Source organism: Polypterus senegalus, chromosome 10, assembly GCF_016835505.1.
Source record: "Polypterus senegalus isolate Bchr_013 chromosome 10, ASM1683550v1, whole genome shotgun sequence".
Classification (NCBI taxonomy): Eukaryota; Metazoa; Chordata; class Cladistia; order Polypteriformes; family Polypteridae; genus Polypterus; species Polypterus senegalus.
The window spans coordinates 116,540,255-116,553,749 of NC_053163.1; the positions used below are offsets into that span (position 1 = coordinate 116,540,255).

A 13,495-nucleotide genomic window follows, 5' to 3' on the forward strand; every position below is an offset into this window, starting at 1 on the left:
ATTTGGATGCCAAATTCCTAATGGCTCGTTGCCCAGCAATGCTGGGAGGTGGGAAACAATGTAACAACTTGAGTAAACAAAAGTCCTAAAAAGTTGGCAGGTCACTTCAGAAAATCTGTGTTTTCATCTCCTTAGATTAAAAACTCCACAATTAAACTTAAAAAGTAGGAAGCAAAAGGTGAAACAATCGCAGTTTCCATGTTTTGTGTAACTCGTGGATTTGTTTTTCCTTTCCTTTGATACTAGTGACTCTTACAATAAGTGATACCAGTCAGACCTACAGCTGAGGCAAAAAAGGCACAGGAAAATTCCACTTATCATTCCTATTTTGGAAAAAACTATGCTTTTTTTTAAATTTGCTCCCATTACGTAATGCTAATATAACTCTGTACCCCTTCTGCCACACAGCTTTCTTCACTCTAATTTTTTTTTCAACATTTTTCTTTAAAAATATTTGCTCAGTACTAAATGGCCTTTTCTGTGGTGGTCCTTGGCTACACTGTCTGCTATATAGATTCCACTACAAAGACAGCCTCACAAGCATTCAATCCAATGCCTTCTTCCTCACCGTCTCACTGATAGACAGGATGCCATTCCAGCCTTTTCCTTAATAAACTTTGACCAGTAAGAATTCCATTTCTAAATAGGTCACCCACCCTTTCGAATCTCTCGCCTACTGCTCCCTAATAATGAGAGCAATGATTAATGCATCACTTGATATTGCATTCCATTTGAACAAAGGACATTTTTTGAAGGATGCATGAAAAAAAGAAAGAAAAAGGAAACTTTATGGAATCGCAACAACTGAACATTTCATTAAATATGATATATTATGGTCTTAACAGGGAGGACTGTAGTGCTAAAGAGCTAAGGGTTACATGCAAGATGTGAAAGTTTTTGTGGGTAAAGACATAATGGGGACCTACAAGGAGTAGGGTTTTCACCAGCCAATGATGGCATCCTGAAGGAATCAACACCTTGCCCTTTTCACAACTACAGATATTCAGTTTTTTCTTAAACATGAACGCATCTTTCCACCATGCAATTTCTAGCCCTCTGTTCATATCATCACACTTTACTGACTACAACAGCTAACTATGCTTTTTTGATATTTCTAAATTTCTGTCTAGTGTTAAGGTAAACGGTATCATTAATCTTTTTTGTGTTCTACTTTAAAATTCATTTTTCTTTCGCAAGTTGAATTAACGTTTTTACTCTCCTGGTAATAACTCAAACTTATGTATACACACTTTTATGTAAGTCTCCTTGGGTGGTGGCTACAGTTAAAAACAGAATACTAAAAGAAAACATGTAACAAATAGTCACAGAATGTCGCTTAAAAATAATGTTTTTTTTATTTTTAATGGCACTTTACCTTGGTTGTGTTGTTCTTTGTTGAATTTTTACTTGGCAAAGAACGGTTTTATTTTGGAGAGAATTCTTTGCATATAAACTGGGTTTTTTGGGCTTTTTAAAGGTTCTTCATATGTGGAAAAATCAAGAATCTTTAATGTATAACAAACTACGTAGCAGGATTATGGTATGCATCAAGAATACTTTTAAAATCAAGAACCCATTTGGATTTGACAAGTTTGTTATTATCTTTTTATGACTGTTTATGAAGCCTTTTATGGATCTAAATAAATAAAGATTCTTACTGAAACATTCATGTGGATGTTTCTTTTGGGGACCAAAAATGGTTCCCTTATGGCATTGCTCTGAACTGCTGTAGCACCTTTATTTTTTAAAGAGTGTAGTTCCACTAGATACAAGGCAATAACCAAACCTGGAAAGTGTTTTAGTCCATTACATGTCCAAAACATTCATAAAGCCATTTACAAATCAACTCAACCTGCCTGCCTTTGTATTTTGTATGATGGCAGAATAGTGGGTAAAAACAAGCCAAACTGTACGATGACAGTGTGGGATTTGAATTTGGTTCTTTGAAACTACTGTATGAGCCAGACATGCCAACCATTATGCCAGTCCACCACTTGGCTAAAAACAGAACAAAGTTAACATATCTTTAGATACCTATTTGATAATAATCCAAAACAAAAAAATATGAATCGTTTGCCGGGTTTGTATGTGTAACGGTGTCTGTAGTTGGGAGGCTTTAGTACATGATTCCCATAGCAGCACGTTAGAACATTGGTGGATTGGTATTCTTGATTAAGTCATTTTAAAGTAACAGTATTTAACTACTGGACTAATAACCTTCATGATTTTGAACACTTCAGTCATGTCACCTCTTAATCTTCTTTTGCTTAAACTGAAAAGGCACAGCTCTTTTAATCTTTCCTTTCGCCCTGAAATCAGCCTAGTCACTCTTCTCTGGACTTTTTGCAGTGTTACTATGTCCTTTTTGTAACCTGGAGACCAAAACTGTATGCTGTATTCCAGGTGAGACCTCTCCTATACATTATAAAGCTTGAGCTTAACCTTCTACACAGTATGGCACTATATAACTTAATATTCTGTTAGCCTTTTTAATGGCTTCTGAACACTGCCTGGCAGTTGATAGTGTTGAGTCTTCAACTCCTAAATCCATCTCATAACGTGGACTTTCATTTTTCAGACTTCCCAGTGGGTATTCAAACCTACCATTTTTACTTCCTACATTTAATACTTTACATTTATTTACCTTAAATTTCATCTGCCACAAATCTGCCCAAACCTGTATGCTGCCCAAGTCCCTCTGTAGTGATTCAGTGAATTCTAGATCATCTGCCAATTTACCAAGCACCAGTCCACTTACATCATAGTCCTATGAATATTTAAATAGGCAATGTGCTATCACTAGTATCCACATTTGGGAAAAGTATAAAGCAAACAAGTCAGGGTGGTAAAATTGTGAAAATAAAGGATTACAGTATTGGGTGTTCAGGATTCTTGCATCTGTTTTTTGACTTTTGACTTCTAGAATTCAATTTGGACTGTGATGATTTTTGTTTATGTTGATATTTTGGTAACAACCCCTGCATGCTTATGACCTTGTCAGCTCTTTCATCTCCAGTCTTGTTAAATCCTGCCATCAGGCTTGCCATTTCCATCTTAAGCATAACAGACAGAAGTTTTAAAGCTGATTTCTTTTCATTTGACTTCCTGTTCAATAGCATTTCTCAGCCATCATATGTATGATTTGTGTTTGTTGAAAATCTCTGAAAGGATTATGTGTTGGCAGCACCTGCAATTAAATTACAGTCCACTGCAAGCTTAGCCATGGCTGTGTATATAGGCACATGGAAAACAAAAAAGAGGGACAGCTAATATATATGCTACACCTAACAGGTATTTGGTCTTCTCATGTACCCATCATCAAACCTGTTTTATCCAGTACCACTATCCAAAAATGTTCTATTAGGTTGAGTAACTAACTAAATGTATATAAGTTGTCCCAGTATGATTGCATATGGGTGTGGTGTCTGCAAGTGTGAACCTAGGTGGTCTGTGGTTCAATCCAAGAATAAGATCAATCACCAAAATTTAATTGACAATAGATGAACAGGGAGATGATTTATGATCTGATGTGAGGTTCTCTCTGGATCCAGATCCACTTCACTTTCTACAGTGAGCTGGCCATGAGTATAATCAATTGTCCAGCTTAACAACAGTAGATCTGATAAACGTTTTCAGATTCCCAATGCTTTTTATTATTGGTAGTGTTATCAGGCTGCTTCTGATTCCCAGATTTAGATTAGCAGTGCAAATAGCTGGCACTTCTGGGCTTCAGTGACCTGCACTAATAACATTGAGGCTAAACAGGAGGATCAATTGGAATTTAAACCGGGAATATAGCCTACATAGTTTTCATTCATTGTTTTTGTACTGTATTTTATGTTGTATTGTTGTTGTATACTAAATATTACGTTGTAGTGCATGATTGTGTTGACATTTTTTGATTCTTTTAATATGCCCTTTATACAGTATTTCCATGTAATCATAAATCTATTGTATATCTGAAAAGCAGCAAGCAAAACTGAATTTGAACAAATGAATACTTAAGTCAAGTGGCACATCACTACACTGGAATTTCAATGTTCTTAATTTTCACATGAGGCCTAAAGCCTAATAGGGTCAGGTTGTTGGGTATCTTTGACCTCAGTGTGCTAAATTGTGCACCAAGAACTAGTGCACCATCCAGGGAGTTGTATGTAATGTTGAGAATTCAGCAATGTGTCTTTTTTTACATCCTATTGGACCACTAAAAATAGTGGGGGATGTTCTGTACTACAAGTTTTATGGACTGGCCACTTTGCAGACAAAGCCAGCCTCTTAGCCTTTACCAAAATTAGTTAACTTCCAGCAATACCAAGCATCTTATGAGGTCAAAGTGTTACAATTTATAACCGAATTACACAACAGTAGCAGTTTCATCATGTGAACAAGTATGTTTTACAATTCCATCACTTTTAAATCAGCAGGACACTGAAAAGAAATTGATATAGCTTGAAGCTAAAACACAGATTGTTTTAAAATTGGAGATCAGTGGAAAACTCAGACATTGATAGAAGGAGGGAATGAGATGATGCCATAATCTTGAAGCAGTAAGCAAGTCATGCAAGCCAATACAGACATAACATCCAAGGTTTCATTTACTATTTGGGACACACGACAGTGTTGAGCAGCCCTATTTAGGATTAATGGGTTACAAAGATAAAAAGATAAAAGTTACCTAATCCTACACTACAAATCTGTAACCCTTGTCTAATAATCAGTGCAAGATAAAGAACAGTGCCAAAAAGACATCATAAAAACAGGCAGCTGACAGTGAGATAGAGACTGGGAAATATATACTCACCAGCAACTTTATTAGGTACACCTGTTCAACTGCTTGTTAATGCAAACATCTAATTAGCCAATGACATGAAAGCAACTAAATGCATTTAGGCATGTAGACATTGTCAAGACAACCTGCTAAAGTTCAAACCGAGCATCAGAATGTGGAAGAAAGATGATTTAAGTGACTTTGAATTTGGCATGTTTGTTGGTGCCAGATGGGCTGGTCTGTGTATTTCAGAAAATGCAAATCTGCTGGGGTTTTCACACACAACTGTCTCTAGAATTTACAGAGAGTAGTCAGGAAAAAGGAAAATATCCAGTCAGTGGCAATTCTCTAGAGTGAAAATATCTTGTTGATGCCAGAGGTCAAAGAAGAATAGCCAGACTGGTTTGAGCAAAGAGAAGGGCAACAGTAACTCAAATAACCACTCGTTACAAATGAAGTATGCAGAAGAGCATCTCTGAACGCACAACATGTTGAACCTTGAAGCAGATGGGCTACAGGAGCAGGAAACCACACCGGGTGCCACTCCTGTCAGCTAAGAGCAGACAGCTGAGGATACAATTCACAAAGGCTCACCCAAATTAGAAATAGAAGATTGGAAAAACATTGCCTGGTCTGATGAGTCTCAATTTCTGTTGCGACATTCGGGTGGTAGGGTCAGAATTTGACATCAACAACATGAGAGCATGGATCCATCCTGCCTTGTATCAATGGTTCAGGCTAGTGGTGTGAGGGATATTTTCTTGAAACACTTGGAGCGCCTTAGTATCAAGTGAGCATTGTTTAAATGCCACCGCCTACCTGAGTATTGTTGCTGACTGTGCCCTTCCCTTTATGATCGCAGTGTATTCATCTTCCAATGACTACTTGAAGCAGATAACGCTTCATGTCACAAAACTCAAATCTTCTCAAACTGGTTTCTTGAACATGACAATGAGTTCACTGTACTGAAATGGTCTCCACAGTCACCAGATCTCAATCCAATAGGCACCTCTGACAAATCTGCAGCAACTGTGTGATGCTTTCATGTCAATGTGGACCAAAATTCCTGAGGAATGTTTACTGCACCTTGTTGAATTCTTTCCACAAAGAATTATGGCAGTTCTGAAGGCAAAAGGGGATCCAACCTGGTACTAGTAAGGTGTACCTAATAAAGCGGACAGTGAGTGTTAATCAAAGCACACCAGAAAAGCAAATGACTTGGAATTTGGGATTTTCCAAGGAAACCATAAAATGACAACAAATGCACATTATTACCTAGCACAAGCCAAATCAGTAACAGACAGTTGACCATTGGCATCATCAAAGTTCCTGTAATCAAAGCTCAGTTTAGAAGAACTGCTGAAATTTAAGGCTGTGCGGTAGGGTGGAGGCCTCTTTTAGAAGATGATGTGTGCAAAAGGAGTTAAGGGCTGCCTTTCATGCAGAAACCGTGGGTGTCTTGCAGCTGAGCTGTTCAAATTGGAGCTGAGGGGATGTAGGCGTTAAGCATATGCCTGAAATTGCAAAGGAAAAGGTGAACAAAGTCAATGAGAGCTGTGTAAGCATAAAGAAGAATGAGGACATGGTGTATCCAGTCTGTCAGACTTAGTGGCCTGGCTGATCAGGTAGGTCTAAGGGCATTATGTTTGCTCTGTCACCTGATGACAAAAAAAAAATAACATGCATATTGATGAGATTGGTTGACAGAGTTCAGAGCTCTCAAGCTTTTAGTGTTAAGATTTTTAATTTGGGTTTACTTACAGGAGCTCAGACATATCAATTCAAAAAACCTGTATCAGATTCTCACCCAGCCATCCATCTCATGCCCATACCAGGTGAGGGCCTATTCAAAATGCTTACCCCGGTAGGAGTGGTGTTAACAAATTAGAATCTGTTTATAAATGGGTCACCAGTTAATGAGAAATTATACCTTTCAAAAGAGGAAGTGTGAAATTACATGGAGCTTCATTGGGTCACTATGTTTACTGTTGTTGCTTCACATCTCAAAGGACCCAGCTGTGTCTGTGTGGAGCCTGCACATTTTCTCTAGGTTTTCTATCTTATATGAAACACATGCACATTAGATAAATTGAAATCTTGAAACTGGCCAGATGTGAGGATGTGTGTCCTGGGGGGTTGGTCCCTGCCTTATACCTGATGCTAAAGAAATAGACTCTGGCTACCTGCAATACTGTAACAGAAATATCATGTCCACAAAGTGGATCAATAAAGTAATGACAAGTATGATAAAGGAATGAGTGAACTCAAAAGCAGTTGACAAACTGAGAAGGACCTCCAAGGCCAGACTGCCGTCACATCAGCATGGGCTTTTCATAGAGAGACATACATACGTAAATGCTCTGAATCTACAGTTCATAGTGAGAAATACAGTTAAAATCATACAGACTGCCTATGGAAATATGGAAACAGGAAAGTCACCATAAGGAGGTCAACATTCAACTTTAAATTCTAGATAATTTGTAAAATAATTGGCTTCATTGTTTTGACAGAAATGTGTTGAAATAGTTGCTTAGGTACAATCCATGAATGCTGTACTGTTACAGTTGTGATGCTGGTTGTTTAAATCCAGCTTGCTCACTGTTTAGAGAAAAATCTAACTGAGGAGGCCTAAGGAGAAATCATCTATGCATGCGGTACGGAGCCTAATGACAGTCTAAAGTGTGAGTTTAAAATTCCAGTCCTGGGACCTCTGTGACTGCAGGCTTTTGTTCATTTTAACTCTCATTGTGTAATTATCTGTTTTATTTTGCTTCTCTTATTTTGCATTTAGGAAAAAAGTATGAAATTTACATTCATTAGAAGTTTAGAAATACTATATTGTATTTTTGCCACAGTTTTAAGTTCTTAACATTTTACCTTGAACTCACCTTCTTCTGTGGAGTTTTCTGCCTTAATTGTATCCTAATGATGACATTTCACAAAGAACAAAGCAGACACAGTAATGAAAGGATTGACACCAGAAATGTCCTTGCAGTGGGTTTACCAAATTGTATTCTCTAGCAGGAATTTATGTTTGTTACCTGAGGATAATTTAGTTTTTTTGTATATTGGATTTTAAAATTTTCATCATCATTTTTTCCTTCCACTTTTATAGATGTTCTGATTATTTAAATCATTATTTGTTAGTGACCACGCTACTGAGTCTGACACTGAAGTGGCCATAACCTTTCGGCATTCAGTGTTATTTGCCCTGGTGTCTATTGTACTTGTTGTTAAATGTAATTATTAGGACACTAGACTTCAATGGAGGCAGTTTAATAAGGATTATTATGTGTTTGCTTGGGATCTCTATACTTCAGGAAGTTGATTTTTGTTTTCTATTAAATAAAATGAAGTTATGTTTTTTGATATGTTTTTGTTTGTTGTGGCTAACATGTGTTGATGTGTGTTGGACATATAAAAGAAACTTGTGGGTCTGGAGAAAGTTCACCAAAAAAAGGAAGAATGTAATAATGCAAAAAGCAAACCAGCATTGCCTACAAGTTGCTGAAGTTTTGAGGTAATGGCATCAACCATTGTACCGTTATGGTACCCTGACTACAATTTATATATTACTTTTATTATAGTATTGAGTAACATGACAACTATTGTCACCACATCACAAAGTTAGCTTTGGTGCAGACCTGTTTGTTTTATGTGGAAATTTTCCCCATAGTCTAAATAAATCCAGTCAGATTGAATGTTGTGTTTAACTTCCGTATAGGATAAGTAAGTGTTTGGCTATCTTTTGTGCCCACTGTTTGCGGAATTTTCTCTGCTTGGAATGCTGGCTGGTCTAGTGTGCTGGTATTTTGCGTTAAATATTATAATATTCTTATTATTAACATTTTATTGATGACGATCAATGTGAAAGTGAGGTACAATAACGTGTGTTGTCTTTGTGTTAAAGCTTTTGTCAGTATAAGATCTTTGGCATTTTTTTTGCAAATAATGAATTTCAGTTGTGAGCTGTGATGAGAAGCCAACCTCAAAGAAATTGGTGCCTCATTTTTGTGGTGCTGAGAGTTGTAAGCGTGTCCAAAAAGTAGTGTTACTACAGTGTTCACCATACATGATGCATAGTAACAGCAACTTCAGTCTTAAACTATATTCAATTAACACTGTTTGACAATGATTTGAAAATAGGCCATGGAAGTTGTTAAAAGATGAAAAACATCTTTTCATTATAAATCATTTAATTTGCAATCTGTGTTAATGAGGATAAAACACAAGGTGTTAGCTGAGAATATCATTCTCAGTCATCTGGGCACTAAGGAAGAATGATGGTGTTGTAATGAAGATTTAGGGCTACCCAAATTAATAGTTGTGTACAATTAGCAATACATTTTTTAATAATTAAACTGCTTTTTAGGATCTCTGAAGACTGGCTTAAGATTTTGCCTTTGTAGGCAAATTTCATATCTAAACTTATTTTGGCAGTTGTTCATACTGTATTATTTATTTATACTATAATAATGTAACATTTCATTCAGGCAAGTTTGTGTCATAGAAGATGGTTTTGCTGCTTTCCAGACTTTGGACCCCAACCTGTCGCCCAGACGTCACATGTGATGAAGACCATGGAGTGGCTACTGCTTCACCACCTGAGGCCACAGGTCCACCACGCCCTCAACCCTCTGCAGTTCACATACCATGAGAAGGTGGGAGCGGAGGATGCCATCATCTACATGCTACACCGATCCCTGTCCCACTTGGACAGAGGCAGTGGTGCAGTAAGAATTATGTTTCTGGACTTCTCTAGCATCTTCAACACCATCCAACCCCTGCTCCTTAGGGACAAGCTGACAGAGATGGGAGTAGATTCATACTTGGTGGCATGGATCGTGAACTATCTTACAGACAGACCTTAGTATTTGCATCTCGGGAACTGCAGGTCTGACAATGTGGTCAGCAGCACAGGAGCACCGCAGGGGACTGTACTTTCTCTGGTCCTGTACAGCCTATATACATTAGACTTCCAATACCTGCCATGTGCAAAAGTTTCCTGACGACACTGCTGTCGTGGGCAGTATCAGGAGTGGGCAGGAGGAGCAGTATAGGAACCCAATTAAGGACTTTGTTAAATGTTGTGACTCAAACCACCTACAACTGAACACCAGCAAAACCAAAGAGCTGGTGGTGGATTTTAAGAGGTTCAGGCCCCTCATGGACCCCGTGATCATCAGAGGTGACTGTGTACAGAGAGTGCAGACCTCTAAATACCTGGGAGTTCAGCTGGATGATAAATTGGACTGGACTGCCAATACTGATGCCCCGTGCAAGAGAGGACATACCCGAATATACTTCCTTAGAAGGCTGGCCTTCTTCAACATCTGCAATAAGATGCTGTAGATGTTCTATCAGACGGTTGTGGCAAGCGCCCTCTTCTACGTGGTGGTGTGCTGGGGAGGCAGCATAAAGAAGAAGGATGCCTCACGCCTGGACAAACTGATGAGGAAGGCAGGCTCTATTATAGGTACAGAGCTGGACAGTTTGACATCTGTGGCAGAGCGATGGGCGCCGAGCAGGCTCCTGTCAATCATGGAGAATCCACTGCATCAACTGAACAGTATCATTTCCAGACAGAAGAGCAGCTCCTGCTTCACTGACAGACTGAGGAGATCATTCCTCCCCCACACTATGCGACTCTTCAGTTCCACCCGGGGGGTAAACATTAACATTATACAATGTTATTGACTGTTATACCTGCCTTGCACACTCCACCTTGCGTTTTTTAACTTGTATTGCATTTTTATCACTCTTTAATTAATATTGTTTTTATTAGTATGGTGCTGCTGGAGTATGTGAATTTCCCCTTGGGGATTAATAAAGTATCTTTCTCTCTCTCTCTGTGTGAGTAGTGAGCAAGACTTAAAAATTCTAGTTTTGCCCACTGTCAAGTGCTGTCAGTGGACTGGTGACTCTAAAATGGTCTAGTATGTATGAGTATACAGTACCATGCAATGGACAGAGTTTCTGTAATGGGGCCTTTGCAGACTGAATAGGCTCCAAGAAAATGTGAACTACAAAAACAGACTCAGAAAATGATCTAACTGTGTGGATAATGGATTAGTGGAGTGATTTACTGCTGTGCTGTGATATGGTAAAGAATGTCTGGAGATGGCTGGACAGCCAGTTGGCGAATATCATTTAGACTTTGACTTTATACAAAAACTCTGGGTCTCCAGATGTTCGTTTCTCAGAATATGTATAAACTAGAGTTTTGTTTCCTGCCCTCCTTGCTGTCTAACCATAGTTTAGCACACATTTTATGATTTTTTAAATATGGAACCACTGTAAGAACCTGCAAAAGTTGTAACAGATATATAGTTATACCGTCCTGTGAAAATGTAAAGTGTTGCATATTGTGAAATCCTGCCTTGTAATTGGCAGCAAAGAGCCTCATTATTTTGTCCATGGCTGTTCAGTATGTATTATAGCAGACAGGGTTTGAGGGTTTTTCCCTCCCTTTTAGTATAAATTGGGGTTCAGGACTATAGGAATTCCCTGGGGTTTTCCGGAGGATGTCTCCAAGAGTGTCACAAGGAATTCCTGACCTTGGATATATTCCCTGATGAGGCTTCAAAACCTCCTACCTGTCTTGTTTTCAGAGAACATCTTTAATATAAGTATAATTTAATTATTTGAAAAGCAAAAAACCTTTCCACATCGATTAGCAGTATACTGAAAGTCGATCACAGCTTTTTATTTTAAGCATCTAAGCATTTCACTACACATTGTACTGTATCTATAATTGTATGTGACAAATAAAATTTGATTTGATTTGGGCTGCTTCATAATGTACAGTAAATCTGGTAAAAGTATAATACAGTTTTACCATAAAACATTTAATACATTTTGTATTTGCACATTTAATAGCATTGTTTAGGCTAATTTCTGTGTATGTTGTTTATAGAATCAAGCAAAATATCTGAAGCAGAGGTCATAATGTATGCACCCTTAGTTCAGATAATAAGGCTAATTTTACTGAGTGTATCACTATGGTAACACAAAACAGGGAACCAAAATATTGCATGATGGTTTCACAATATACATTGTGTTCCTACAGTTGGTACATAATTCAAATTATAGCATTAGAATAATCAAATATGGTTATTTATTTTTAAAGCAAAAGTCCAAGTGTATTACTGATGTAAGCAGGATATACAGCATTACAGTGTATGGACCAACTGGTCGCCAGTACTGTGGATAGAGTTACGAGTAAATTGGACTAGACTGCCAATACTGATGCTCTGTGTAAGAAAGGACAAAGCTGACTATACTTCCTTAGAAGGCTGGCGTCCTTCAACATCTGCAATAAGATGCTGCATATGTTCTATCAGACAGTTGTGGCGAGCACCCTCTTCTACATGGTGGCGTGCTGGGGAGGCAGCATAAAGAAGAGGGATGCCTCATGCCTGGACAAACTGGTGAGGAAGGCAGGCACTATTGTAGACACGGAGCTGGACAGTTTGACATCCGTGGCAGAGCGACAGGCACTGAGCAGGCTCCTGTCAATAATGGAAAATCCACTACATCCACTGAACGGGATCATCTCCAGACAGAGGAGCAGCTTCAGTGACAGACTGCTGTTGCTGTCCTGCTCCACTGACAGACTGAGGAGATCGTTCCTCCCTCACACTATGTGACTCTTCAATTCCACCCTGGGGGGTAAACGTTAATATTATACAAAATTATTGTCTGTTTGTTATACTTTCATTGTTATCACTCTTTAATTTAATGTTCTTTATCAGTATGCTGCTGCTGGAGTGTGTGAATTTCCCCTTGGGATTAATAAAGTATCTATCTATATATTTACCTATCTATCTACAATGAATTTTGTTAAAAATGATAAAGTTTTGGGCTTCTTGTTGAGCTTTAAATCACTAAGTATGAAATCTTCACTAGTTGATGGGACTTTCAGTAATAGCCATAAAGCTAAAGAAAACCTGCTCAAGGATCATCAGACTGTGCCAGGTTGTGCAAAGGTTGTAGCCTGTCCTGGCAGCATTTGTTGCAAGGCAGGAAACAGCAATGGACAGGACACTAATTCATTCTAAGGCCCACCCAGGCACACATCTATACAAGCCAGTTTAAAGTCACCAGTTAACTTAATTAGCATATATTTTTCGATGTGCAAAGCCAGAGTATGTGGTTGAAAATTCACAAAGACAAAGGAAGAACAGGCAAACTCCACACAGAAATTACCAGGTGTATGATTTGGACTCTGAACACTACATTTGTGAGGGAGCAGTGCTAACCACCGTGCCACCCATAACACAAAAATGGCACCCAAAAAAGACATGGATTTTTATGTTCAGTAAAAAAAAAGTAATTGGGAAATTCATTCTAATCTATCTTAATCCATTCATTTTCTGAGCCCATGTGCTCTACTTCTGTGTAAAGTCTCTGTTTCCCCCGGTGTTCAAAAGTGTTTCTTTCCACAGCCCAGAAACATGCTGTCCCATTAATTTATTAGTGCCACAAATCAATAATATTTTGTTTTAGAGAGCCTGGCAACTGGACCTCAACTTTGGAAAAGGACTTGGAAATTAAAATGGTCATTGTACAGTTACGACTAAAGGTTATTTACAAATGTGACACTAGGGATCTGTGTTCACTCTCTTTTATCCACAGTGGAATCCTAGTTTGCACCTTCCATTTTTCAAGAAACATTACTAGACATACATCCTATTAACTTCCAAATCTGAACAGATCTAAAGCCCA

The 13,495-nt window shown here is 38.3% G+C and overlaps 1 protein-coding gene across 3 annotated transcripts in view; it reads right to left on the reverse strand.

The window, feature by feature from the left end:
* nhsl2 (NHS-like 2) overlaps positions 1–13,495 on the reverse strand; it is a 114,414-nt gene that overhangs the window by 39,270 nt on the left and 61,649 nt on the right. Inside the window, exon 1 of one of the 3 annotated variants that reach the window (XM_039766390.1) lies at positions 6,044–6,092. The exons of the other annotated variants lie outside the window; for them this stretch is intronic. Coding sequence (XP_039622324.1) covers positions 6,044–6,089 — 46 coding nt within the window. The 5' untranslated portion in view covers positions 6,090–6,092. Of the gene's footprint in view, positions 1–6,043; positions 6,093–13,495 lie in introns of those variants that run through there. 3 annotated transcript variants of the gene reach the window in all.